A 26,662-nucleotide genomic window follows, 5' to 3' on the forward strand; every position below is an offset into this window, starting at 1 on the left:
ACACACACACACACACACACACCTCTGCGCACAACCTGCCTCGTCTTCCCACCGGCCATCTCTATTTCTGTCTTTGCTCTTTTTGCATTTCCTCCTCTCGCAGCCTCGCTGTCTGTCCTTCCACCCACTCCCCAACCTTTTCCCCCCTCTGCTTTTCACTTCCCTTTCCTTCTCTTCTCCTTACCAACTTTTATTCTAGGCCTGAGTGTCAGACTGGCATGTCTGACAGGCTGTGAAGTGCAATCCTGAGGGTCTTTCCTCAGCAGGAACACAACCATCTGCAATGCGAGAGCTGCTCTGGCACTTCAGCCTGCCCGAGCCAGGAGAAGGAGTTAGGCCACCATTGCAAAAGTGGCCACTCTTCTGTCAGCGCTATGCCTCAGCCACTCGAGTGCACACGGTTGTTCTCTGTACAGATGAGGGCGAGTGAAGTCTGCAGAGGTGCACTGGGTGTTTCAGTTGAGACAAAATTCAGGACACATATCTGGACACATCACAGTAATTATTAGATTTACATCCACATAAATGAGCAGTACATCATTCTTTACATTTGCTCTGTGAGTCTGAATATGGATACGTTTAAATGTACAGTGTGCTACAGTAACAAGTTTGCTGAGTTTTTATATTATTGTTTTAATTTTTTCTTTATCAGGTTTGCTTTTAACTTATATGCATATACATTTTTTCTGGTGTTGTCTTTTTTGCTTCTTTTAAAAAAAAACTTTATTTACATGATTGGTTTTTAATTCTTCCATAGATTTTTTTGTAGGTATCACACTTTAAACACATCACACTGCCACAGTGTATTTTTTTTAAAACCTGCCTTGCTTTTGTTTGTCAGTGAATATGACCTGTATATTGGCAGCACTTTTACCGTGCATTTAAGTTTGTTCCTGATTCTATAATAAAATGCAAATCATAATATATATAAAACTGCTAACCATGTACTGTACATGTTGGATATAATGCATTCCTGTTCACGCAGCATGGTTCCATATTTCAGTTCATCTACACTACATTTTCACTCTTGAATTGATCACTGAATTGTACGTATTTAATCTCTGAACATCCTGGCACAATTTCTGTTTCCATATTTCAATTTAGTACTAATAGTTCGTTCCATCCATCCATCCATCCATCCATCCATCAATCCATCCATCCATGATACTAAGATACTGAAGAAGATTCAAATATACAACATTCATTATCTTCAACATAATAGCTGCAGCAGCTCTTACCTCCTGATTGGCTGCTGTGAGCTCCTCCTCCAAGGCAGACACCCTCTCAAGTGACACCCGTAGTCTCTCTCTTACCTGAAAATAAAAAAACATGGGTGACGATCTTCCTGCAGATCTCCTCTCTAATGTACCATTTAATTATGTTCCACTCAGCTGGACTGATAGCAAAGGCTCTGGCAGATGATTGCATTCTTAATGCCTACAGTTTAAATTCCAGTCAAGGCAATTAGGGGTTAACACAGCAGAAAAGAAGCCCAACTGCTGCAGCAGAAACAGCTGCCATCGTTTCCTCCCTTAGACTCACAATAACACTTTGCTGTGGCTTCAAAGCAGCGTTTTTTGCTCTTAAAAGCACCAGTTGCTGGGAGGAAATTCCCCCTCCTACGCTCCTCTCTTCCTCTGGGAACTCAGGGAAACTCAGAGCATACTCGTCTTCTTCTAGGATAGTCACGCCTCTGATGGAGCAGTTACTTGCACAGCGTGGTGACCTTGGACCACCGTTGCTGTGGCCCGATAGCGTGCCAGATCTCAGAGGGGGTTGATCCTGGATTAGAAGTTAGCAGAGGTCCGAGTCGGGATGCCTACCCCCCAGCTGCCCAAGGTGGCTTTTATTCCACTGAACAGCATGTCGCTGGACATACTTTATAAATAATGGCTTTTAGAGGAGAGGATGAATGGATTACAGGGGCTGTGGTGATATCACACAGGGGACTAAGGTCATAAATGAAACAGGCTGTGAGAAGGCAGGAGAAACCCAGTTGGGACCAAAACCAACAAATGATACCAGGTAAACAAAGATGACACTGTGGCAGCAAAATATAATAATACGTTATTTGCACCTTTTGTAGACAAAGTCACAAAGTGCATTTAATGAAATGGTTGCCAATTAGGTTGGATGGCAACATACAGTAATGTAAAAATGTTTGAACAGGGATCTCACAATATGAGCTGTTGATCTACCTCATTATGAGAGGACACACGGAACACGTGGAAATCTGTGATGTCAAAAACATTGACACAAAATGTTGCTGTAATGAAGACTTACCTTCTCATCTAGGGCTTTATGGTGTTCAAACAAGGACTTGAGCGCTTTGAGGACCTCGACTTCACTGGAGACTCCTGAGGGAGACTGAGCCTGCCGCTTGACCACCGTCATGCGAAGTGACCGCTCGTGTCTTGACACCAGGCACTCCAGATGCTCCAGCAGTAGCTGAAGAGACACAAGGGAGAAATCAATGTTATCATCATCATCGAAAAAAAAAAAAATCCTCGTTGCAGCAGTATAATGGCGTAAAGGGAGAGAATCCAAATGCGGAAGGGTTTGCTGCACACCAATCTTGTTTTCCCTTTAAATTTATTTAAGCATTTTTGCAAGCACTGGCAGACTAAAACAAAGCATTAATGTGTGCTTCATCTGACTCACTCCTAGACCTCAGAGAAAAATCAACAACATAATGAGGCCACCATATAAATAAAAAAAAATAATACAAAAGTAATCCAAGTCAGACTTAAGTGGTTCTAGAGCTGAGTTTTAAAGTGCATCCAACTTTTTTATCGTCAACATAATCTTTCACATTACATTAAATTAACAATGTTATAATTCCATTTAATTAAGGTATTAGAGTCACAACCCAAGCTAATCATTTTAACAGGTGTGCATTAAGAAAATTACATAATTTACAGTAATTATGTCCATTTTATTGTTAGGGAAATCTGTTGCACAAATAGTGTCTTTTTAGAGCAAAGGTATGAAAGATGCAAGTAACTGCAAACCTTCCAGCAATACCAGAAAGGGATTATGTTAATCTAGGCTGCTAGGTACAAGATCAGCTGCAGAGCTGGTGGGCTGACTTCAGGAAAACTACACAACAACAACAACAACAATAGCTGGGAGTAAACAACCAGGATGTGACTGGGAGAAAGAATACCAGTTTGGCTGCAGAGATAAGACGTTATTCATTACTGTTTCTTGCATGTGTGAGATCAGCGTGTAGGATCATCTGCTTTCATTTCCCCTTGTGAATTACTGGCGCCAGATCATAGAAACGCTGTAGCGGTTTTGTGGTGATGCAGATCTCAACGCTTCATTCCCGCTCGGAAATTGTCCAAGGACATGATATTACATCCCCAAGATAATGATCTGGTCAGAGGATAAAGTTCCAGCTCAAAATGGCCTCATCTATACTGGCTTCATCCCTGACATCCCTTCACTCCCCTAGCCTAAACATGGCTGCCCAACAGGCTGCAGATGAATTAAATGTATTTTGTGGTTAACCACATCCCCACTTGGTATCACTAGTGACCTAAAAGGGGCTGCATTTTTTCTTACTTAGTGTGATGCAACAGCCACACATGGTCATATCCCAATTCAAACTCTCTCACTTCATTAGCTTGCTCCCTACACCGGTTCAACCACAACTAAACCTCTACTGTGGTTCAAGGAAGACTCGGTGTTGTCTTTTCTCTTTTCTGTCTGATCCAAAGTCTCATTAGCAGCAATCGTGTCTACATACGTACTCCTGTGTCCTCCTGTTCATTAAATATATTCATCTTTTATCTGTTGCTCTCCTTTTTCTGTGTCATTGTGTCTCTGCATGACTCCAGTCTATACATTTACATGCATGTACATTTAGTTGTAATGCTTATCTAAAACAACCAATAAAGTCTCTCCACTGTCATCACATCTGTTGTCAACTCCTCAGTCCAATGACTTTTATGAACTGTAAAACCCTACCAGCGACAAAACCAAGCTTAATTGAAATTGTTTGGTAATTGCCCATCGGAAGATTCAAGGTGATAATAAAGTGAGAGACAAAAATGACTTTTGTCTGTCCCCGTCTCTTGCTTCTTACCTCCCCTCCTTTCGGTTTTTCTCAGTCGCTGTTGTGCCAAAATCTTCTGCCTCCACACAGAGAAAGATAGTGCAAGACTGAAAATCCACACTTAATAAGCAGTGGGGAGGGAAAACAGAGTCTTATCTGTCAACAGCAGAGTGTGCTTACTGCTTTAAAAAAGGAAATGTTTTTTATTGAAGACACAGGCCTTCAAGCTCTGCAAAATCGAGCTCATCCGCTAATGTCTTTAGTCCCCCTCCGAAATACTTTGACCTGGACACTGCAGGGCATCACTGCCATTTAGACTTTGTTTCACTGTTGAGCAGCCATCCATGTGAAGTTAGTGTAAAAATGTTCAGGCAAAATGTGGGGACCTAATGAGGTATGTCCGGGCATTGGAAACAGACAGTGCGCATGGTTGCTTCAGTGCTTCTACAGCCTTTAAACCATACCCACCTGAAAGCTTAAGCTTTCTCAGGACACTCACTATCGCAGTGTGCAGCTGGCTTTTTTCAGCGGACATGAACATTGGTGGCAAGTCTTGAAACTTTGGAGAAACTTGTGAAATGCAAGTTTAACATGGTTGGATATGGAAGAAACAAGCATCATCATAAACTCCATTTCTGGTTGAAAATGTCCAAACGACAGTTGATTTGGCCTCTTTGCCCACTGAATGCCTCAGAGAATTGTCTTGTTAAATCAGTGGCAGATTAAACCCCTTTGGCAGGATGAATTGGTTGCTGTGTAATCAGTTTAGAAGATGTTTTTAATGTGTCAATGCTGCCCTCACCCTGGTGTTGTTCCTCTCGGCTTTGAGCTCAGAGATCTCCTCCTCCTTCTCCAGCAGCTGCTCCCTGCAGGCGTTCAGCTCCTTGGTCAGCGCAGCAAACTCCTGAGCAACGCAAAGTAAGAAAAAGAGGGCATGGGTCAGCATCACACACACTCTGCAACAGCCCTCCATGGTGTAAAGTACAGTGATGCAATACAACATAAAGCAGCAGGGCTCGTAGGATGCTAGTTGGCTGACAGACAGTGAGGAATGAACATATAAAGAAGAAAATCAAATAACTAATAAAAACTTCTACTGCAAGTAATTTATGTTACTGGCAGTTTGAAAGCTTCCTGGCAACCACAACCAATTCCCCTTAGCAACATGTGTCCTTAATACTAGAGCTGGGGCAACACTCGACTTTTGAGGCCGATACCTACGATAATGACATTAACTGATATTTATTTAATTACAGTACATAAGAAGAAATCTTAAATTTTGAATGGATATTGGATATATGTACCATATTATATAAGTAAAGTCAAATATCAAAGCTGCTGAAATAGACAAGAATTGTTCAGGAAAGCACAATTATATGTAAATAAGTAATACAATAGTCATATAGGCTATTAATATAGACTTTAGATCACAATTAAGCTTGACCACAATGCCATCTCTTCTAGTACAGCAATTATACAGACATTTTAACGAAATCAGTTCCTTAGTGACAGACACAGACGTAGGTTGTTCCCCTTCTGGCAAACACACTAATTTGCATACAAAGCATATGAAATGATGTGTTATTCTTTTGTGTTAAGATGCTCTTACTGACTTAATTTATCTAATAAAGGCATTCTATTAAGAACAGGTCAGCCATGCCATTACATCTGGGAACAAAGGTTCAATCCATCGTACAATAAAGGGAAATGATTGAATGGTCTAACGGTAATCTGTGGGAGAAAGAGAATTGGCTCCATACGGTGGTGCCGGCACGATGCCAGGTATAGTAGATTTACACGTAAAGCACCAAGGGGCAGCACAAGAGAGTACTACAGACCGAGCACGGCACTATAACAGCTGAGATGATAGACTGTGTGGCTGCTCTGTGTGTGATGGAGCTGGACAGCAGATTGCAGTTTTAGTCATATTTTTTAGATAAATAATAAATAATTTCACAGTTTGAGCTCAACTTCTATGAGCAGATTAGACTGAAGGCCACAAAATATGGAAATGAGAATGTAGGCAACACTACAACTACTACTACTACTACTACTACTACTACGACAACAGATGATAGAAATAATGATAATAAGAATAATGATACAGAAGATGAATAAGAAGAATAAAGAGAAAAAGGAAGAGGAGGGGGAATAATTAGAAGATGGAAAAGTAGCAAGAGAAGAAGAGGAGAAGAAGTAGAAGAAGGAGGAGGAAGAGGAGAGTAGAGAAGGAGGGGGAGGGGGGGAAAGGGGGAAGGGAAAGAGAAAGAGAAAAAGAACGAACATGAGGAAGATTAGGTGGAGGAGAAAAAGGTGGTGGGAGAAGAAGAAAAACGAGGAGAAGGGAAAGAAAAAAAAGGACGAGAAGAATAACGAGGAGAAGGAGAAGAAGAAAAAAGCAAGTTAAGGGAAAAAGAAAAAGCAACAGAAGGAGAAAAAAAAAGAGGAGGGAAAGAAAAAGAGGAAGAAGAAGAGGAGGGAATGAAGAAAAATACTGGCTCCACAAGAGCAGAGCAGCTCATCTCCATTTAGAATGTAAAAATGTAAATAACCATGGCTATGATGTAGCTTAGAGTTCACACAGAGAACACACCACGCTGTTCCAAAGAGTCACACATCTTTGAGGGTTGGTCTCAAACGGTCAAAAACATACAAGAACAAATGCAAACGTTAGCTTAATGTGACCAGTAATTCCGAAACGCACTGGCCTGTCATGACATTTCCTTGGTCTCCTCTGCCAGACCACCAGCTTTGCTCTCTCTGTGTGTCTCAGTCCATTTTTCTGCAGATGGATACTGACAAAAGATTTAAATATGCCTGAACTACAATTATACACCAATTACTGTCTGGTCACCCTGCTGCTTCTCTCCAGACCCCAAACACAAAAACCATCTCCCACCACTGTTGTTTTCCAAAACACTTTGGATCCACAAACTCACTCAGGAATTCGTAGCTGTATACCTGCGACGACCATCAGAGGACGAGAGACAGCCTGTCGCTGTCACTTCAAACCTTTGTCCCCTTCATCCCAGTCTACATTATGCAGAGACGTCTCTGGAGTGGGTCATATCAGGCAGGTACAAAGGGATCAAACAGAGACACGGCTGTCTCAATAGGACTTCTGAGTGATGGGACAGCTTGCGTTATATTTTAATTTACAACTGGTTGAAGTGACACAATAACCAGAATGCTCTGTGTTTGATTTCAGAACCAAAATGGGGAAATGTATTTATTTGAGCGTGCAAAATTGAGTATTGCAAAAGCCTGCTTTGCAATGACAATGAGTTCAGTTTATATTGATTTTGCTCAATCCTTTCCACATAAATACTCAAGGATCGATTGACAAAAGATTAATAACCCAGTGTAATAATCCACTATTTTAATAATTGTTTTGTAATTTGTCAAGAAAAAAGGTCAAGTATTGGCCTGTTCTGGCTTTTTGGAAGTCCAAATTTGTTGTTTGTCTCGGTTTCATTACTGTAAATTAAATATTGTTGGGTTTTGGACTGTTGATTGGACAAAACAAGCAATTCAAAGACATCTGTGTTCTGGGAACTCATAATAGCCATTTTTCAGTATTTCCTGAAATTTTATAGACCAAACACTTAATGAATTGATTTAAGAAAAAAAAATAAACATGGCAAACAAATCAATAATGCCTTGTTATTTTCACTTTACTTATATAGCACTTGTGACTAAATTAAAATGTGTTTGACGTAAAAGTAAAATCATAAATCAATTCTCAAAAGCTGTCAGATAAATACAACTCGTGATCTGTATCTGAGTACACATTGTAATTCTGAGTCTGTACTGCATCTGCCCTTCAGGAGACAAGAACAATGACTTACAGACAAACTCCAGGGAGCATGACAATATTGTCTCATAGCTACAGTAGTGCAACAAATCCTTATGGATCTTATAAAAGCGACAAATCCTCTGCAAAGACACCATGACAATCCTACTGACTCTCACTCTGTATTATGAGTGAAGGCTTAAAAAAAAGTCAAGTGGATTTACTTCTGTAATCACAGGTAGTCATAAAATGCAGCGTACAGGCAGAGGAACAAGGCCTGATAGGATGAATGGTGTGGCTTTGGCCATGCTTGTCTTGGAGTCTTTACTGGACCTGAACTCTGGTGGGACAAGCCAACCAATCTGTATTGATCAGGATCGGATACTTTGGCATATTTCAGCATCTGAGTTCATTTTGCAAGTGGACTGCTGCAGGCTGCTGTCCGAGCAGCAGCAGCGGGTGTGAAAGCAGTTACAAAAATGTTGACGCCCGGAGTGGTCGTGACTGTAAATGTTTCCGGCCTGTTGTCTTGGGATCATAACTAAATCAAAACATCTGCGTTCTCATGATCCTTATTTTATTATCTCATAATTAATTAACATGATGCAGCGCTCATGCCAGTTTGTTAGATACAGATGTACAATCTCATTCGATCCCATTCAACAGCCTTGCTGTCTGTCTGTCTGATCTGGTAAAACTTCAACCTGGGATCACATGTCTGTTAACAAGATGAAGCAGTGAAATTATTATATCATGCCACTCGAGACTACTTGACAAAACCAGGCCTGACATAGCCAAGACCAATACAAACCTAACTGTAACTGGTTTACAAAAGTCAAGAAGCCAAATGTTAAACTGTCAGGACAAAGATGTCTATTATATGTAAGGGCTTGCTGACTGAAGATTATCTACAGAGGAAGATCAGGTCAACTGTTACGACCCAGCTGTAACCATAGTAACAGGACGTGGGGGCGGTGTTGTAACCAAATCATCTATATTGAGAGTTGAGCTACAATGGACCAAAACAATGGAAGGACAGAGAAAGAGATTCAAGCTTTCTTTTTACATTTTATACAATTACTAAAAATGAAGAAAATACAGTGGGTACGGAAAGTATTCAGACCCCTTTAAATTTTTCACTCTTTGTATCATTGCAGCCATTTGCTAAAATTAAAAAAAGTTCATTTTATTTCTCATTAATGTACACTCAGCACCCCATCTTGACAGAAAATCAAATTTTTGCTAATTTATTAAAAAAGAAAAACTGAAATATCACATGGTCATAAGTATTCAGACACTTTGCTCAGTATTGAGTAGAAGCACCCTTTTGAGCTAGTACAGCCATGAGTCTTCTTGGGAATGATGCAACAAGTTTTTCACACCTGGATTTGGGGATCCTCTGCCATTCTTCCTTGCAGATCCTCTCCAGTTCCGTCAGGTTGGATAGTGAACGTTGGTGGACAGCTATTTTCAGGTCTCTCCAGAGATGCTCAATGGGTTTAGGTCAGGGCTCTGGCTGGGCCAGTCAAGAATGGTCACAGAGTTGTTCCGAAGCCACTCCTTTGTTATTTTAGTTGTGTGCTTAGGGTCATTGGGCCTCATTCACCAACCGTTCTTACGAAGAAATGTGTTCTTAAACCCTTCTTACGAACTTTTTACCAAGATTCTGGCATTCACTAATGTTTTCTTAACTTGGATTTGTTCTTAGCTAAGAACAAAATCTACGAACACTGAAAAGCACTCTTACGCACATTTGAGTGATGACAATTTGCTCCAAATGATTGCTTACTGCATTTTATTTAATTCTACAGTCGTTTACAATGATAGTATTGTACTGTAATGTATTTCTGATCATTTGTTGAAAATATATATCATAGTATGCAAAAAAAACATTAACTGCAATTTCCATCAGCAATTAAACTGATTAAATCCTGCGTTATTTGGGTATTGATTGCTATTCATAGGGCCAAAATGCAGTGGTAGAATGTAACAAATTCGTCCTAACTGTACTTAAGTACATTTTTCACGTATCTGTACTATCTGACTCAATAGTGCATAGCCTACTTTTGACTTTTACTTTTTGCAGCAATATCTATACTTTCTACTCATTACTCACTACATTTCTACAATGTTCCGTTACATTTTCTGATCAGTTTCTCCCCTCTGCCAAAACGTCTTCCTGACCGTCACACGTTTGTCTCACCAGTAAAGTTTGGTTGCCGTAGATACTGTATATATGGGGCACCGCTGATCCAAGCCGGCTCCGGTGCTGCAGAGCCCGGGCGCAGCGCCGCTGACCCTCGGTAATACAGCCTCCGGTAAAAGTGAAAATGAAAACGTTAGTTTTTATTATTCCCGTTTTTAAATCAAAGTTGCTATATCTATTTCTCTCCACAGCGTTGTTTACTCCTCCGCCAGGCTGCGTAAGACGCATTCATATCTTATTTATTTGGCTGGACCTCTTCACATCTCCCCATTTGTGCTGCTTCACACACTTTATTTGCTTACTTGCATGGTTAAAGAAAATAAAACTGTCTTAAAAGACATCCATGAATAAAACCAGCCGCATTCCGATTCTAATAACACATTTCCGTTTTATGCTGGTTTGGATAGGAACTTTTTTTAAAAAGCCAGGCCTTGTTTGTTTAAGTACTGAGATTCAGTACTTCCTCCACCGCGGCTCCGACAATCTCCGAAAACCTGTCTCCCAGGAGGTGCACAGGAAGTGTCATGTCCTTATATGGGAATTTGCGGGGCGTTTTCTTATGCTAATTAGGAACAACTGGCACACGCTTTCAGTTACGAAGACGTGGGATTCATCAATACTAAGAACACAGGTGCGAACAATTCTGCTGTTTAAGAACACGTCATGAATCCGGCGTAGACTTTTCTTAGGAACCTTCTTAACCCTCCTGTTATCCTCAAATTTACTAACATATGTTATCCTTGGGGTCAATTTGACCCCAGGATTTTAAGCCTCCAGAAAATGTTGGTAATTAAAAAACTTTTACCAAATATTTATGTTGATAGCCTAAACTGGCAACTAGAAAATGTTGAGTTAAAGAAAAGGCTATGACCCCAGGGGTGAGGAAATGTTTTTAAAACTGCCTCTTCTTAAAGGCCACACTGGCAGGAACTTGACAGATTATGGGCTCCACTGAAACAACATTTCACATACTATTGTGGCTTCCGGAAGATCCACAAAATAACTGCTCTAACTACTGTCTTTCCATTGCACAGAGAGAAGTTGTAACAGATGCGAGAGCATGATTCATAAAGCAAGTGGATGTTGGTTTGTGTGACACTGGGAGCGTTTGTAACCTAGCAGAGATCTTTTCTTGGCAGTCACCTACACACAGCATGAAATACATATTCTAAAACTAAATTACAATAAGAATTTATTAAATTCTACCAAAAGCTTTTAAAAATAAATGTCCCTTTCTTACACACTTCATCACACTGTGTTTGTGTTTTCTATTTTGCGGTTATTTGCAACATCCCCCCAAATAACTAAAACAATACGAGGTCTAACTTATGCTTAACCAGAGTTGCTTACAGTGTATCCTGGTCACACTGAATTATTCACATTGGAACATTGGAAATGGGGCAAATGGAAGTTTGTTTCCATTCAATGATATTTATTTTGCTCTCTCTCTCAACGTAAACACAACCTGGTGCATTTTTATTCCCAGGAAACGCTGCCTCCAGGCACTGCTCTCATAAATAACCTGAAAATGGGATAGTACGAAAGAAAAGATAGAGAGAAGCGAATGGCTGAACGCACTGTGGTGGAATTTGTGTATATATATATATATATATATATATATATATATATATATATATATATATAAATAAAAAGGTGAAGATGCACATACTGGGGATTGCGTGACAGAGCATCTTACTGTAAGCGCATCAGTTAAGTGAACTTTCACCTCTGCTGTGGTTTTACAGGTCAAGGGTGATCAGTACACACACACACACACACACACACACACACACACACACACACAGGAGGATGGATCCCCGAACCGAGCACGTCGGGACCCGACGGGCCGGACCGGTTTCGGACAGATATTTAGAAATGATGTTTGGGTCAGGCTCGGTCACATCGGCGCCATAAGGCATTGAACATTTTAAATTTAAAAACAGCTTATTATGTAGGTGTGCGCCTTTGTTAACATGCGCTTGTTGCCCCGTGTGCGCCGATGCGCTCATCTGTTGACATTTCCGAATGCCTTCCTACAGTTGCTTAATAAAAGCAGCCTTTCCACACAAACAAACATATGTGTCATTAGTATGAGAAAAAAACAACGATATTTTAACTGTGTTGGGCTCGGGCATAAATATCTTAATGCCTGTTGGGCTCGGGCCGGGCTTGGACAGAAAAATGCAGCCCGATCCGGACTCTAACACACACACACACACACACACACACACACACACACACACACACACACACACACACACACACACACACACGCACACACACGCGCACACACACACACAGGGGCCCTGGGGACGTTTCAGAACTCCCTCAGGGGACGTGATGAGAGCAGTGCTGACAGTCCTTGATGTGGCCAACTGCCGCCCAGCTGTGAACAGCAGCGACATCTCTTAACATTTCATTTTCATTTCATTTTATTGATATAGCACTAGTAAACACAACAGAAGTTGACCACTGTGCTTCACATAACAAGAATCAGAAACAAAAGCAGATCAGTGGTTTATGATAATGAGGAGGTTCTAATTCCTGAGTCAGCTGTTAAATGAGAAAAAAAACATTGGTGTAAGCTACAGTATGTTAGGATGAATACTGCGTAGCTTTTTAATGCTTTCTTTCAAAATGTTATCCAAGGTCATTTCATCAGTGTCACAGCTTTAATTGATACCCCATTCAAAAAGCTGGGAAGTATAACATTCTACATGGATGGGCTGAGGCTCAAAGCCTCTCTCTAGCATTATTTTACCCATGACCTGCTGGACCATTAACCCCCCCCCTACACACACACATTCACACACCTCCCTCTATTCCCCACGTCATTACCAGAGCAAACTGCCTAGCACTGCAATATGTCAGGGTTGTGTGTGTGTGTGTGTAAGAAAGAGAGAGAGAGAGAGAGAGAGAGAGAGAGAGAGAGAGAGCATGGAGTCTGCCTAGAAGGTAAACTCTAAATGAGATGGTGGACAAGGTTTCCTCCCCGAGTGGGAAGACTGATTTTTTGTATTTTTATATTGAGGTGTGCTTCTGCAGGAGAGTCATGCTTTCAGGCTAAAAACAAACCCTGGCAATTGCGCATCACTCTCAGGAGAGACCGATAAGTGGTGGTGTGATTGACGGCACGCTGACTCACCGAGTGAAACACAGAGAGCAGCTCGAAAAGAAGAAGAAAAAAAAATTGCCATCCGTGTGATGAGGACGCTGCCAGCCAAGCCTCGGGAATCTTTGCGAAGGAATGGATGATGAGCAATGTCATCTGAAACCAACAGCAGATTCTCAAAAGCCTTAAATGAGATTAAAAATGAGTCGGTAAGAGTGCATAGTGAATCTCTTCCCAAGAATAAATTAAGACAAATTCTGACAACTTTCATAGCAAGAAGCTTTGAAACAGAAAAAAGGAGCCCTTTGTGAATGCACCGTGACTCTAATTTGGAGTACTTAAAAAACACTCTGGGAAAGTACTACATAATGATGAGCAACAAGCACAAACAGACGCCTTATTGTTATACTTGTGCTTTTTTTTTCAATTGCTACATCTAAGTTTCTGAAAGCTCCACTATACTGTAGCTCTTTAATATTTGATAAACGGTTATATTTACAGTGTTAGACCAAAGGGAGGACAGGACAGAGGGTGGTTATGAATAAATGATAAGAGGAGCCTCCTCCTGCTATTAATACAAATGCTGAATTTCCCAGAGTTAATACATGTCTACACATGCAACAGACTGATGCTGCATTAAAGTGGACTTATCTCACTATAAATCACATTTGACCATTTAAATCAAATAAATGAAAACCTTCAGCTCAATCAAGTCCCATGCAGCAGGTGTAGGGAATTAGAAAGATTTGTCAGTAGAGTCGCTTTAAGTTGTTTTAAACAGACCGACTATTCTGAAGCAGTTTGTTCCAGAGAGAATGGACATCAATTATATCAATCACACAACAACACCAGCAGCAGTCCACCCAGGACCAGTGGCAGCAGGATTCTTGGCCTACATCTTGCTGATAAAGGAGGATCGGTCACAGAGGACCTCGATGGGACAGCGAGGAGCCAGAGAGACCATAAAGAACCGCAGCTGCCCATGAGTTTCAGCTAAGCCAGCAGGCTCATTTCCTTCGCTTTAAATATTCAAGAAGGTTACACCCGTGCTGAGAGAGCATCTCTTCTTCTTCACGGCGACATGCGGGTGTGTTGATTTCAAGGTGGGCAGCAAGTTTCACAACAGCAGCCAGCGTGCTTCTATCAATGACGACTCTTCAGGAACCAAGGTAGATGCCTTTCATCTATGTATCCGTCAAAAATAACGCAGAGGACATCCACCGACTCTACTCACAATCTAACTATTGCTATTGCCTATGTGAGTTCCTCAAAGGCATGAATATTCCAGTGTTTGTGGGCTCACTCGTCCTTTTATTCTCTGAAGAAACCGGCAGGTTGTAAAGCCATCACACCCTCAAAGAGCTGCTCAAACCAAAGAACGTATGATACAGTATAGATGCAAAGAAGCTGGATTGTATTTTCCATGCTTTCACAACACAAGAAACACAATCAACTTCATAAAGCAATATGCCTGTCTGATTTTATATCTCTTTGTACATGTCCGCCACAAAAATCCACATCAAATCTAATTGCACTTCCCAAAGGTTGATCATTTATGCATAATAAACCAAGCCGAAATTAATCATTCACAATGAGCCATTAACTTAAAACGAGCCAGCCATGAATAAAAGGAAACCACTGAGTTTTCTCGGTTGAATAATGCATTGATTTTGTACAGCTTGATTGCCTGTGATTATTTTTGGAATTGGACAAACTTTTTAAGAAATGTGCTAAAAGAGACAAAAAAAAAAAAAAAGAAAAAAAAGCCAGTTCTTGAAAAGGACAACGAATGGTTGTCCTGAATGGACTTAGCATGACACTGTTGTGATGTTATATCAGGGCAGTGGGGGACTGGTCCTTGCACTGATGCCTTTAATGGCACCAGATGAAAACAACAGCAGAATGAAAAACAACTACTTGTACATGGGAAATGATTATTTCAGGGAAAGCAAAGCAGACATGTACAGCAGACCAAAAAAAAAGAAAAAAAAGGCAAATGAAAGATCAGTAAGGGAGTTTGTGTGAGAGAGGTTTGATGGCATTGAGGGTAGGAGGGGGTGATTTACAATAACCTTTAGCTGGCGAGGTAAGAGGGGTCGTCTCTATAATATAAAGGCCCCTTGAGGCAAAGTATAAATCTGAGAGTGCAAATTACAGCCTGACAATTTACTGCCCTTCAAGCAGCTAATAACTAATTTTGATCCCTTTAAACTCCTGTACGAGGACCTGCCACACCTTCATATAGCTTCCCATTACAACATCTGCCACTTCCATCAACCTCTGACCTCCAAAATTTAAGAGATGAAGGCTGTGTAAGAATTAAATAAAAAGGGACATTTTCTATAGTTAGGAGGAGCAAAGTGGGATAGTATTTTGTACTCAAACAAAAGCATTTCATTTTCTGCAGTTTCAAGACTTGAAAGGACATGAAACTGTCATGGTTGAATCATCTGAAAATATCAGGTTCTTTGGTAAAAAAGTCACAAGACTGTGTGCAAAAAAAAAAAAAGTAAGTAGAGAAGAACATTTGTCAAAATCTGTTGACTTTCAGAATTTGAGTCACTGAGTCAGTTTACTTGCACACCAATTTTCCACTATTATTCCGAATATGACAATATTCCGAATTTGATACTGGTCATGTAAACAGCATATTCCGGTTGGGTATTCCGAATAAGGCCTTTTTCCGAATCTAGCATTTTCTGATTAAGACATGTGGAATAATCCAGGATTTTTTCAGGTTTTAGAGGTTTTCTTTGGACATGTATACAGCGCATTCGGAATATGCGTCTCGATCAGGGTTTTTACCGCAGTTTACGGCCTCTTGCCTGTTTGTGGCTTATGGTCAGCTCTGTGCATCGCTATGGTGGCTGTACACCACATGTGTCAAACTCAAGGCCCGGGGGCCAAATTCGGCCCCTTGCAAATTTTGATCCGGCCCGCATTTCAATTTAGGTTCACAGATACTTTTGGCCCGACTAATTGTGCACCACACCAAAAAAAATCAGGAAACTGTTTTTTATGCTTTATTTATGAGACACTGCCGTGCAGAATTTGACATATTTGCCTCCTTTGAGACTCAGAATTCCTGGCAGAAGCAGATAGTACTTTAATATTCAGGCTGTGAAACTTTTAAACTGCTTTTAAAAATGTAATGTTTGTTTTTTATTTTTGTTATATTTGCAAAATTCTACGATGGCTAAGAAACTTTTTTTGCTGACTTTTTTTAGGGTTTTATGTCGACCAAACTGTATGGGAGAAGCTATATGAGACGTGCAATAATACAGAGTTGATTGACTTTTTTTGTTAAATAAAAGCATGTCAATAAACATCACACGTCTGGCCTTTATTGTGATTGTCATTTCCAGTGTGGCCCTTATTGAAATTGAGTTTGACACCCCTGCTGTACACTGTACAACGAGAAACACAGCTACTTCTGAACATTATCAACAGGTTTTTGGATATGCGCACACCTCGCTATGCTGAACTTTTCAAGAAGCTGGTTGAATGAATGAAAGAGGGACGCTGTGTTCGCACTGGTCCAAATGGTCCACCACCGATGGAAAACTTTGAAAAAAAAATTGTATTTTGCAGGGCTACATGTAAACGGGAATATTAATGGATTATTAATGGATAAGTCGACACTTTAGTCGAAATATCGTCTTTTTCGGAATAAGGGCAAAAACAGGATTATTACGTGCATATAAACGTAGTCAATGTGAGATGAATTGAACAACTATGGGGCAATGTTTTGTTTCTAAGCCTTCTGAATTTGCTCCAGCTTTGACTAGCTTCTTCTACATGTATATAGAAACAGTTGCTATGGCTCATGGGTATTGTAGTATTTAGAGCCATTCCTCAAGTGCTGTCAGCACAGAAGAGCTCCTCTAACAAATAGAAGATCGACATGGATGTGTGTGTCTGTGGAGTTCTGTCTGGGGAGGGCAAAGTCAAGGTAAAGAAGACTCATCTTGAGTACCCAGATAGCTCAGTTGGTACAGCGGGCGCACATATATAGGGGTTTAGTCCTCGAGGCAGCGGTGCGGGGTTCAACTCCGACCTGCGGCCCTTTGCTGCATGTCATTCCTCCTCTCTCTCCACTTTCATGTCTTTATCTGTCCTGTCAAATAAAGGCCTAAAATGCCCCAAAAAAATTATCTTTAAAAAAGAAGCCTCATCTCAAGACAGATTATTTGGCTTTCATTGGGGAAATGGGAGTGAGACTATCAAAGAAAGTATCCCATAGACATCCCTTCTCTAATACATGTGCCCTCAACGTGATAATCTCAGCTCCAATGTATGGTTCCCTGACATAAATTGATGCCACTGCAATGCATGGTGATACTGTGCCCATATTAAAAAGGTCAGAGTGTTAGAGAATGCCTTCTCAATGTTTTCCAAATGTAATGTTCTGTCACACTCTTCTCATCTGGTCCCAATAACGCCAGGCATCCAGGCAGCAACAGAGCCGCATATCGCTGTGAAACACCCAAACAAGCATGGCCGGAAATGTCAGACCATCCATCATCTATTACCCATGGAGAACCCAACGCTCCAAAAGGGACAAATAGTTTATGTTTTTTTTCCCCCAGGACACGACAGCAGCAGGCTGGCTCTCGGTTGATGTGCTTTGACTGCTGTTAGCCTTGTACAGCAGGAGGAGACGATTTCCATGGCTGACGACCCTTTTAGTCCAGATTAGCTGGCAAATAGGATTATTGTTTTGTCTAAGGGCTGCAAGTAACCGCTATTTTCATTAGCCCTTTGAACCCTATTCTGTTTTTTTGTTTTCACTGCCTCTTTTACAGGCTTTTGGCAAGGTCATGGTAAGTAGTCACAGGAGACTGTCGACCCCATAGGTTGTTTATAGAAGCAGCAATTATGACCCATATTTACGTTTATTGGTAGGTGGCATCTTTTAGAGGCCATAGTAATAATGACGAGAAATCATGTATCGTTGTATTAAGACCCAGAAAGTCTGTTAAAGGTGGGTGGGAGGCACGGCGGGGATGGGTCAAACAAACAAACACAGGACTTCCACCCAGGAGACCAGTGCTTGTGTCCCGACTGAAATCTGTTTAAAAATAAAAAGTTATTTTAACTTGAACAAACTGAACTACATCACGTTCTGTGTCACGTGCGTAATTACAGCATGGAAGAACGCACGCAGGTGAAGCAACGTAACAAAGTTACTGGTTTTAACCCAAAACCGCGATCTTTTTCTGAGCTTAAGTAGTTTTGTTGCCGAAATCTAACCAAGTAGTTTTTGTGCCTCAACCTAACCAAACTGTGACAGATTCACATTGTTAACGATGTGTTTAAAACCGTGACCATCACGTTCTCTGGTTCAGTTAGAAGGTTGGAACAAACAGCCTATGTGGTCGTATGGTTTGGATGACTGTTGGAGGAAGTTTGTTTTGTCTGTATATTAAGGTTTTCAACACACAATATAGCAATGTCGTAATATCAGCATATGAATGGATAGATGAGAATTTTTAGGAATATTAGAACCATCTTGGTACTGTCAAAAAGTAACGTGAACAGGAAGTACTACATTCGTTAGCTTTGTTCTCCAGTGTCTTACTACTCCCTAATTCTAAGCTGGTTTCTACATGTATGTGGGAAAAAAATGTCAAAATTAAGTATATTCAAAAGAGTCATGCATACAAAAGATTAGTGCTAATGATGGACCCACAATGCAATGCACAAAGGAAAGGAGTTACTGAAGAAAAAGTTTACGTTTAAAAACGAAGTGCATTTTAATATAAAGTATAAAGCTGAGACTACCAACAAGATTAATAGTCTGTCAATCTGCAACAATTAATTGACTGATTGAGGAGTAGAATGAGAGGCTAGACTGTGAACAGAGGTCCAGTGAGGCGCAGGCATGTTCTACAGCACCAGGCGCCTGAAATGAGACAAATCTATTGAAAAGAAGACACATTGCTGCTACACTGCAAGGGCAGATGAATGGACATTGCTGAGATGAAAGCCACAAAACATGCGCCTCAGTGTTGTATTGCAAATCAAAGTCCAGTTGCCAGATAAGCATGGCAATTTTAGTTAGGCAGATAACCAAGATGCGAGATGCCACATTTGGAAAAATTCATCAGACAAGTGGTGGGATTTGCAAAGATTACAGTAGGGAGAGAGGGTGAGCTTTGGAGCATTGATGATTCAATCCCTGTCCATGCAGATAACAGCCAGCGACAGCCATGATAAACAAAACGCCCTCTGTGCATCAAAGGAGGTCTGATTTTCACTTCTCGCTGATATGAAAAAGATCGGTAAGATCAGGAAAACGTCATCGCAGGAATGTTAAAGGACTACGCCGAGCTGAGTTAGAGGGAATACGACAGAAAAGCATGGAATCCATATAAATATATAGAGCTAGATCTTCAGGCTTAGGCATAGAGAGGCGACTCCCATCTCAATGATGTAGGCGGTGAATGCAGCAGACATGAAATAGGCGATTTGTACTTCCTTGACCCCTTGTCATTTCCTTCTCCTCCTCTCCTGTTTTGCGGCCTTGGTGTTTTGTCTAAAATGGGGGCTGAAAAGCGAGCTCAGTTCCTCATGGAGTTCAGGGCCCTACTGACCTGAACACTGCCTTCATTTATCACAGACCCTTGAAAGCAAAGCAATCTAAAAATCAAAGATTAAATTGAAAAACCTTTGAAAATAAGGCGCGATAGGGTAAAGCTGCGCAAGAAGAAGACAAGATTAAAATATGTCTGAGATATTACTGAATTACTGCACAGCTTTTTTTTCTGCACAGAACAACTTTTAACTGCTTCATTGTCTCTATAGCTCTCAAGGGGTAGTTGTATCGTATCTATACAAGTTAGGACTTATCCATTAACATTCACTATTATTTGATGACACCGATGAGAGGGTAAGATGGCCTAATGGCACCTCAAACCATCAAGGTGATCATATAAACTCCAAAGCCAGTTTATAGTCGACTGTAAAACATTGTGTGTGGTGTAGTTTTAATGTCTATTTAGTCCTGGATACAGCATTAAAGCAAAATGGCTTGTAAATATCAAACAGCATGAATTAACAATTACCGTCTAAGCATTTTGAACTGAGGACGGCATTTTAGAGCAGCAGAGTGAACAGTGCACAGGGAGAGATTACAGTTCTTCATCAGCACCACTGGCATTTCACAGTTATTGCTTTAAAGGTTTAGTCCACCCAAATGACCAAAAATATATATTTTCTCACCTACTTCGAGCAGTATCTAACCATGCAGATATGTTTGGTGTTATGTGCAGGCTTTTGAAGATTTCCCAAAACGATGGAGGTAAATGATACTTGGTTTTGGTGCTGACTGCAGTTGTTTTGCTCATAACCTCCGCCGAGGAGTTTTTCGGTGGGATTGTTTGTCTGACAGGGATTAAGGAAACACTCCTGGCCCGATTTTCATTAAAATTGGTGGACGTGTGTAGGCCACCAATTTTTGTTAAATTGTTGTTGTTAACTTTGCGAGATAAGGCATCGTCTTGGCGAAGGTCTGCGCTTTCTGAGTGCCCTTCTACTTTCTTCGTTTTGATAGGTTTTAAAACATAAAATGTAGTTTATGCCAAGTGCAACAAAAAAAAATGAAACAAAAGAAAAGAAATAAACATCTTAATGACACTCTCGGCCCAACCTTAAGGAACCCACTGGAGTGTTCTACAGAAAAGGTAGTCCCTATAAAACTATTACAAATATAGTCAGTGGATCACCCTGAGTAATAGGGATACTTCTGAAAAAAGATGTTGCTGTTGAATTTAAAAGAAAGCCTCCTCGAAATATAACGGAATAATATCTCAAAACCTATCCCAAATAAGCACCTAAACTATATGCATGTCTAGATACAACTATAGGTCATTGACTACAATACATATTTAAGTATATCTCACAGTATTAAGTGTGAGCTCATGTGGTACTTGTCTGGGAAATTGGAGGATTAATGGTCAGATGCCTTCAAGGGCTGGTGCCTTTAAGGTCATCATTAAAACCATCTAATACAAAGTCGTCTTTGTTTCCTGCTCTTGTCTTCTCCAGTCATCTGAGCTGTCTTTGGGCAGGCGGCCTTATCACTCTCCTCCAGCTTTCTCTCCTGCGCAGTCTTGTGGACACTTAGCTCGGCGGCAGATCACAAGGTTCCTACATGAATTATATGCACTTCAAAGAAAATCAGTCGTGGACGTGAGGCGAGATGGTATCCGAGGTGCCCTGTGTGCTCTCGATGACGATGAGGCACGGTGACTGAGGCTGGTTCGAAAAAACGTCTCAGAAATTCAGCCATTCATTTCATCACCAAACCCTGCCAAATACTCCTGTGTCATCCATGCTGTCTTGCAGCAGCAGCAGAGGCACGTTGGCTTTTAAAGGTCAAACCGCTCGGGATAAGAAGGGTCTCATGTCATACGGCGCTCCTTATAATACACTAACGGCAGAATTTGTAAAAAAAAAAAAAAAAGAAACCTCATGTACATTTAATCACATCTACTCGGATAGACAAGTATGTACATATTTGATTGGCAGTGAAAATATCAAGAGAAGACATGCTGTTACACATACGCTCTCTAACACCAGCATTTCCTCCCTGTTTTTTCCCCTCTGTCTCTATGCAGGTAAACACTGAAAGTCAAATGGCCTCTGGCACTGTTCAAAATGAATTAGTGTTGAAGGCCTGGTGCTGTGAATCTCTGGCATTTTATAAAAGGTCTGTAGCACGAAAGAGACCACCTGAGAGTCAGCCTGCATTCAGGAAACAGCATTCAGAGTGCACACACTGATCAAAACAATTCTCTCTCTTGTATATGAATGAACAATCGTTTTTGTCCATGTAAAGTTCACATAAATGTTTACAAAACAAACCGAGCTTATAATCCGTTCCCTGTTCCTGCCAAGGCGGCGCAGCAGCAGCAACGACAGAGCATCTATCAGGCAGAAATCAAACATTAACACAGGCCGAGGTAGAATGGGATGTCTGCTGGCAGCCAGGCAGAGGTGCTGAGATAAGGAAACGTGGACGGACCTGCAGGGCCAGGAAATACAGCGCAAACAACTCGCAGGTGCTGACTGCAGACATCAGCGTTTGAGCAACGACTCAACGGTGTGATCAGTTTTCTTGTCAGAGCAGATAAAACGGCGGTGATTGGTTTCAGCGGGAGGTAGCGAAAATAGGTCTTTCTGTTCTGAATTTGAAATGAGTTGTTGTTGGTCAGGCAACTTTCCTCAGGTCTGGACTGATTGCGAGTGCTAGAAAGAGATGACAGGAAGTGGGGTATAGGGAAGCCGCACTTACACACATGCAGCACACATACACACTGAACAGGTGATGTGTTGGGGTGCACAGACAGAGAGCTGTCCTTGGGAGGCTAATGTCCCTGAGATCCTTGGGGGCTCGGTGGCCAGATGTTTTGCTTTGCCTGCTTGCCTGAGTTTTGGCCCCAGTGTCCCGTTACAAGCAGCATCCATCACGCTTCAACACAGCTTACACACTGCAAGACACAACAACTCCCTTACATTTACATGGCAGGTTAATTTGGTTCGTTTGTCTCTGAACTGACAACTTCTGCAGCGCACATTCATTTAATTGTGTCCTTTCAGGTAGGATCTCAAGGAGGAAGGTTGCTACCACGGACTTTCGAGTCTTCTGTAACAGTAAAATTTAGCCATTTGCAGTAATTTTAAATCCAGATCAACTACGAAAGAGCAGATTCAGGGACCCTCTAGTATTCAGTTTAACTACCGGAGCATCTTGTCACTTTATAATACAAACAATCTGCCATCTATCATGGATCTGCACCCCTCCAGGAAAGATTGTGGCCGATCCCTCTCCCCCCGGATACAAAGTGTTTGAAGCCCTCCCCTCTGGCAGGAGGTTGCGGTCCATCAGGACCAAAACCTCATACTACAACAGTTTCTTTCCCTCTGCAGTCAGCCTTATTAAAAGGCCTCACAACCCTATTGACAGATTCTCTTAATCCTTCATCCTGGACTATATACCTGTCCTCTGCGCATTCTATATACTGTCAACATTTTTGCACATCCTGCACTAATCCATACAGCCTCTTCTTTCTAAAATGTTAAACACATATTTGTTTCTGTATTTATTGTTTGTTTATTTCATATTAATGTTTAATATACTCATGTATGCACCAACAAACAAGGCAAATACATTGTAAGTGTTACTTACTTGGCAATAAATCCCTTTCTGATTCAGATTCTGACAAAGATAGACGCGTTAAGAAAATTAATTAACTATGAAACTCATGCAGAACACTGGCTTGTTCCTGTGTTCTCAGCACGTATAAGCCCTCTAACAAACAGTACAACTTATCCTAACATGTTCCGGTCATTGCAGTAACAAGAAAGCACCCAGGAAGTCTTTGTGCGTTTGCTGCAGCTCTGACCGTGGCTCGGACAGGGTTGTGTTGGCGCAGAAGGAAGGATTAACTCCCAGCAGCGTCTCGCTCTCTTTCTCTCTCTCTCTCTCTCTCTCTCTCTCTCCCCCTCACCTGCCCTGCATGCCTAAAGAACACAATCGCTCTCAGAGTCGGTTCGCATCGCAGGGCTGCAGTCCTGAGTCACACGTTCAGGGCGACAGCAAAAAATAAAAAATAAAAAAAAGGGCGACAAATTTACTGACGGAATATTCTGGAGGAAGAAAATACTCTGTGACGCTTTGTATTAACCTTTAAATATATCTGGTAAAATTGAAGGGTAGACATGGGAATAAAGTCCTCAGCCCTTTAGGTATATACTCCACATATTTCAATATAGTGAGATATGCCAATATACAGTATATTCATTCAAAGCATCTACAGGCAGATAAATCCCACACAGGTGAGATACCCTTCAAGATATAACTCCATTTGTGTACAGGTGTACAGTATAACACTACCATACTTCAGCATATAGTGTAATACAAGACCAGAATACAGAAAGCCTCTACCCAGGACACAAACAAGTACAGAGGCTCCCTGGTGGCATCTTAATGTGGTGATGGGCTCACGTCAAGGGTAAAGAAGGACTGAGCTGCTGCAGGATGCTCAGTCCAGGAAAGACATGACAGAAAAACACTCAAAACCTGTTTCAATAATACATGAGGGTGGATCTATAAAAAGGTGTCACATTTGTTTTTCTGACACTGAAAGCTCTCTATGAGATGATAAGGGGGTTGAGATGGCCATCTGTATCAAATCCACCTGCATTCTAACACAATACACACTCTTACATTATACTGCAAAAACAATGGCATGAAGAAAAATCACACGTCAGCAAGCTGTTTGCCAAACAGCGTGATTCTACGAATCTTCCCCATTTTCCCACGGTCCCATTGTTCTTAAAACTGCCCGGCACATCGGACCTTCTTAACACCAGTCTTAAAGAGCTCATTAGATGATTACACACAGATTTATTCTTAATTATTATTTGCTTAATCTATTAAACAAAAGGGCATCGGCAAGGACAAACATTTATACAATTACGGCTGAAATGAACATCCTACGCTTTACGCCAAATAATGTAATTACAGTTATTAGTTATGATTATTAGTCTCAATGATTTAATGAATAACACGTGTCACAGCACTTTTTGAGGTTGTTACTTTGATTTTAACGTCACATACAAATTTCTACATACATTTTGTGATTGTGTAAAAGTAGACGAGTAGTGGGTGTTTATCAGAGACACAAAAAGAATATTACAGTGTTCATTATTGTAACCCTGACGACAAAGCTCCCCCCAACCTTAACAAAGCACTTATTTCAACCCAAACTATGATATGTTTGTGTTAGTTGTATAAGTATTGGAGTGGCTTCAGGCAAATTTGTCAAACACTCACATATTTAGTCATGCAAGAATATTTGGTCAACAGCAGACAAATGTTTTTGTTTTTATTTAAATATATCTTGATTAATTTTGTTTGCAATTTACTCTTCTTTTCTACTTTTTAGTTTTATTTATGTATATAGTTAAATATGTAAATATGTGTACTTTTAGTTATTCTCCAAGGGCACAACTTTGTTGTCATCGCTGCCTTGTGTAAATTCTCAAAGGCCAAACATGCGACAGCTGAAACTGGCCAATCCTGGTGGGGTTGCCAGCTCCATCCTCTGCACCAGTCTGCTCCCTGCAGTTCTTGGAGGCTGTTGCGTTGCCAGATCAAGATGCACCATGTGGAGCGAGCCCTGGTGGGATGAAGCGTTGCCAGATATGTGTCTGAATTCTCAAGGGTTACTGAGGTTGTCAGTTATGTGTCAAAAATCTCCAAGGGTTAGAAAGGCTTGCCAACTCGGGTTGCCGGGTTGCCAGCTCTCCGTCTCAAGTTGCAGGCGTTAGTAGGTTGAAAGATATGCACTAAAGGCTCTCAGTCACAGTTTGTGAAATATGAGCTCTGAAGCGTGCCGCACATTGTAAGCTCCTGAAGCACCAGCAAGGTTTGTTCTAGCTCCATAAATAAAACTATATTTGACGTGGAAGAAGCAGAGTTGTGATGATATTTTCACAATGAATGCTTTCAAGGTTGGTAGAGTTCAAACAAACAAAGAAGGCTTTGTCCCATGACGTATTGTTTAATCGAAGTGGAGCATGAAACATTTGCCTGTCTAAGCCAGCGGCTTATTAAAACTTTAAATTAAAGCGGTTTGTACAGTGAAGCCTTATTTAACAATGTGCAATGTAAGCATTCTTTGGTTAGGTTACTGCTGTGAATATATCATTCCATTATGTGATGAACAAAGACCAATGATTCATGTGTTTGCTTGTTTTGGCAATTTACTTTCGTTTGCTTAATTACTGTGACGATGATTTTACAGATCATGTTTGCATACATTTTCCTATAAAGCGTGGACCAGTGGAATGTGACAAGCTTTGCGAGTTGTTTTATCTCTATTATTTTAATTACCTTCATCATTACTGACCAAGCTCAACTCAGACAGAAGCAGGAACTTTGTGGCTCTGTTAGATTTTGTCCAATCCATCCAACAAACACACCTAACCTAATGTACACAAGCTGCTGCTGGTTGCAGCCAAGAATAGAGGCTCATACCGTTCCAAGAGCTGGGTAAGGATATTTTTAAATGCAAATTGTACTTGGTATTGTAAACCGATCCACTTAGAATAGGGTAAAGGCTTTTTCTTTGCACTTTTATTCATTTCACTGTTCTTATTTAAAGCATGCTGGGTTGTTTCACACATGTAACTTTGCAGAAATAGAGGGTAAGACACACATAGATGGTTTCAGAAAGCTGCTGTCAAAAGGGGGACACAAGACTACAAGGGTACATGTTCTAACAAGTCTCACACACACACACACACACACACACACACACACACACACACACACACACACACACACGCACCTTAGACACCCAAGTGGCTACAGAAAGCTCTTGTTGACGAGCCAAGGGAGGGAAGAAAAATCATTATTGTGATGATTGACTTTGCAGCAGGATGGGCTTGACCTTGAGCAACTGCTTTTATCCTCCAACT

General features: G+C 40.9%; 1 protein-coding gene across 5 annotated transcripts in view; it reads right to left on the reverse strand.

Moving 5' to 3' along the window:
* ppfia2 (PTPRF interacting protein alpha 2) overlaps positions 1–26,662 on the reverse strand; it is a 181,457-nt gene that overhangs the window by 45,379 nt on the left and 109,416 nt on the right. For all 5 annotated transcript variants that reach the window (XR_003691679.1, XM_028571011.1, XM_028571009.1 and 2 more), the window contains exons 3-5: positions 4,863–4,964; positions 2,284–2,448; positions 1,239–1,313 (exon numbers count right to left, since the gene is read on the reverse strand). Coding sequence is in view for 4 of the 5 variants with exons in the window: in XM_028571011.1 (XP_028426812.1) it covers positions 1,239–1,313; positions 2,284–2,448; positions 4,863–4,964 (342 nt within the window). In the remaining variant the exon portion in view is untranslated. The remainder of the gene's footprint in view (positions 1–1,238; positions 1,314–2,283; positions 2,449–4,862; positions 4,965–26,662) is intronic.

The sequence above is a fragment of the Perca flavescens genome, chromosome 23, assembly GCF_004354835.1.
Source record: "Perca flavescens isolate YP-PL-M2 chromosome 23, PFLA_1.0, whole genome shotgun sequence".
Lineage (NCBI taxonomy): Eukaryota > Metazoa > Chordata > Actinopteri > Perciformes > Percidae > Perca > Perca flavescens.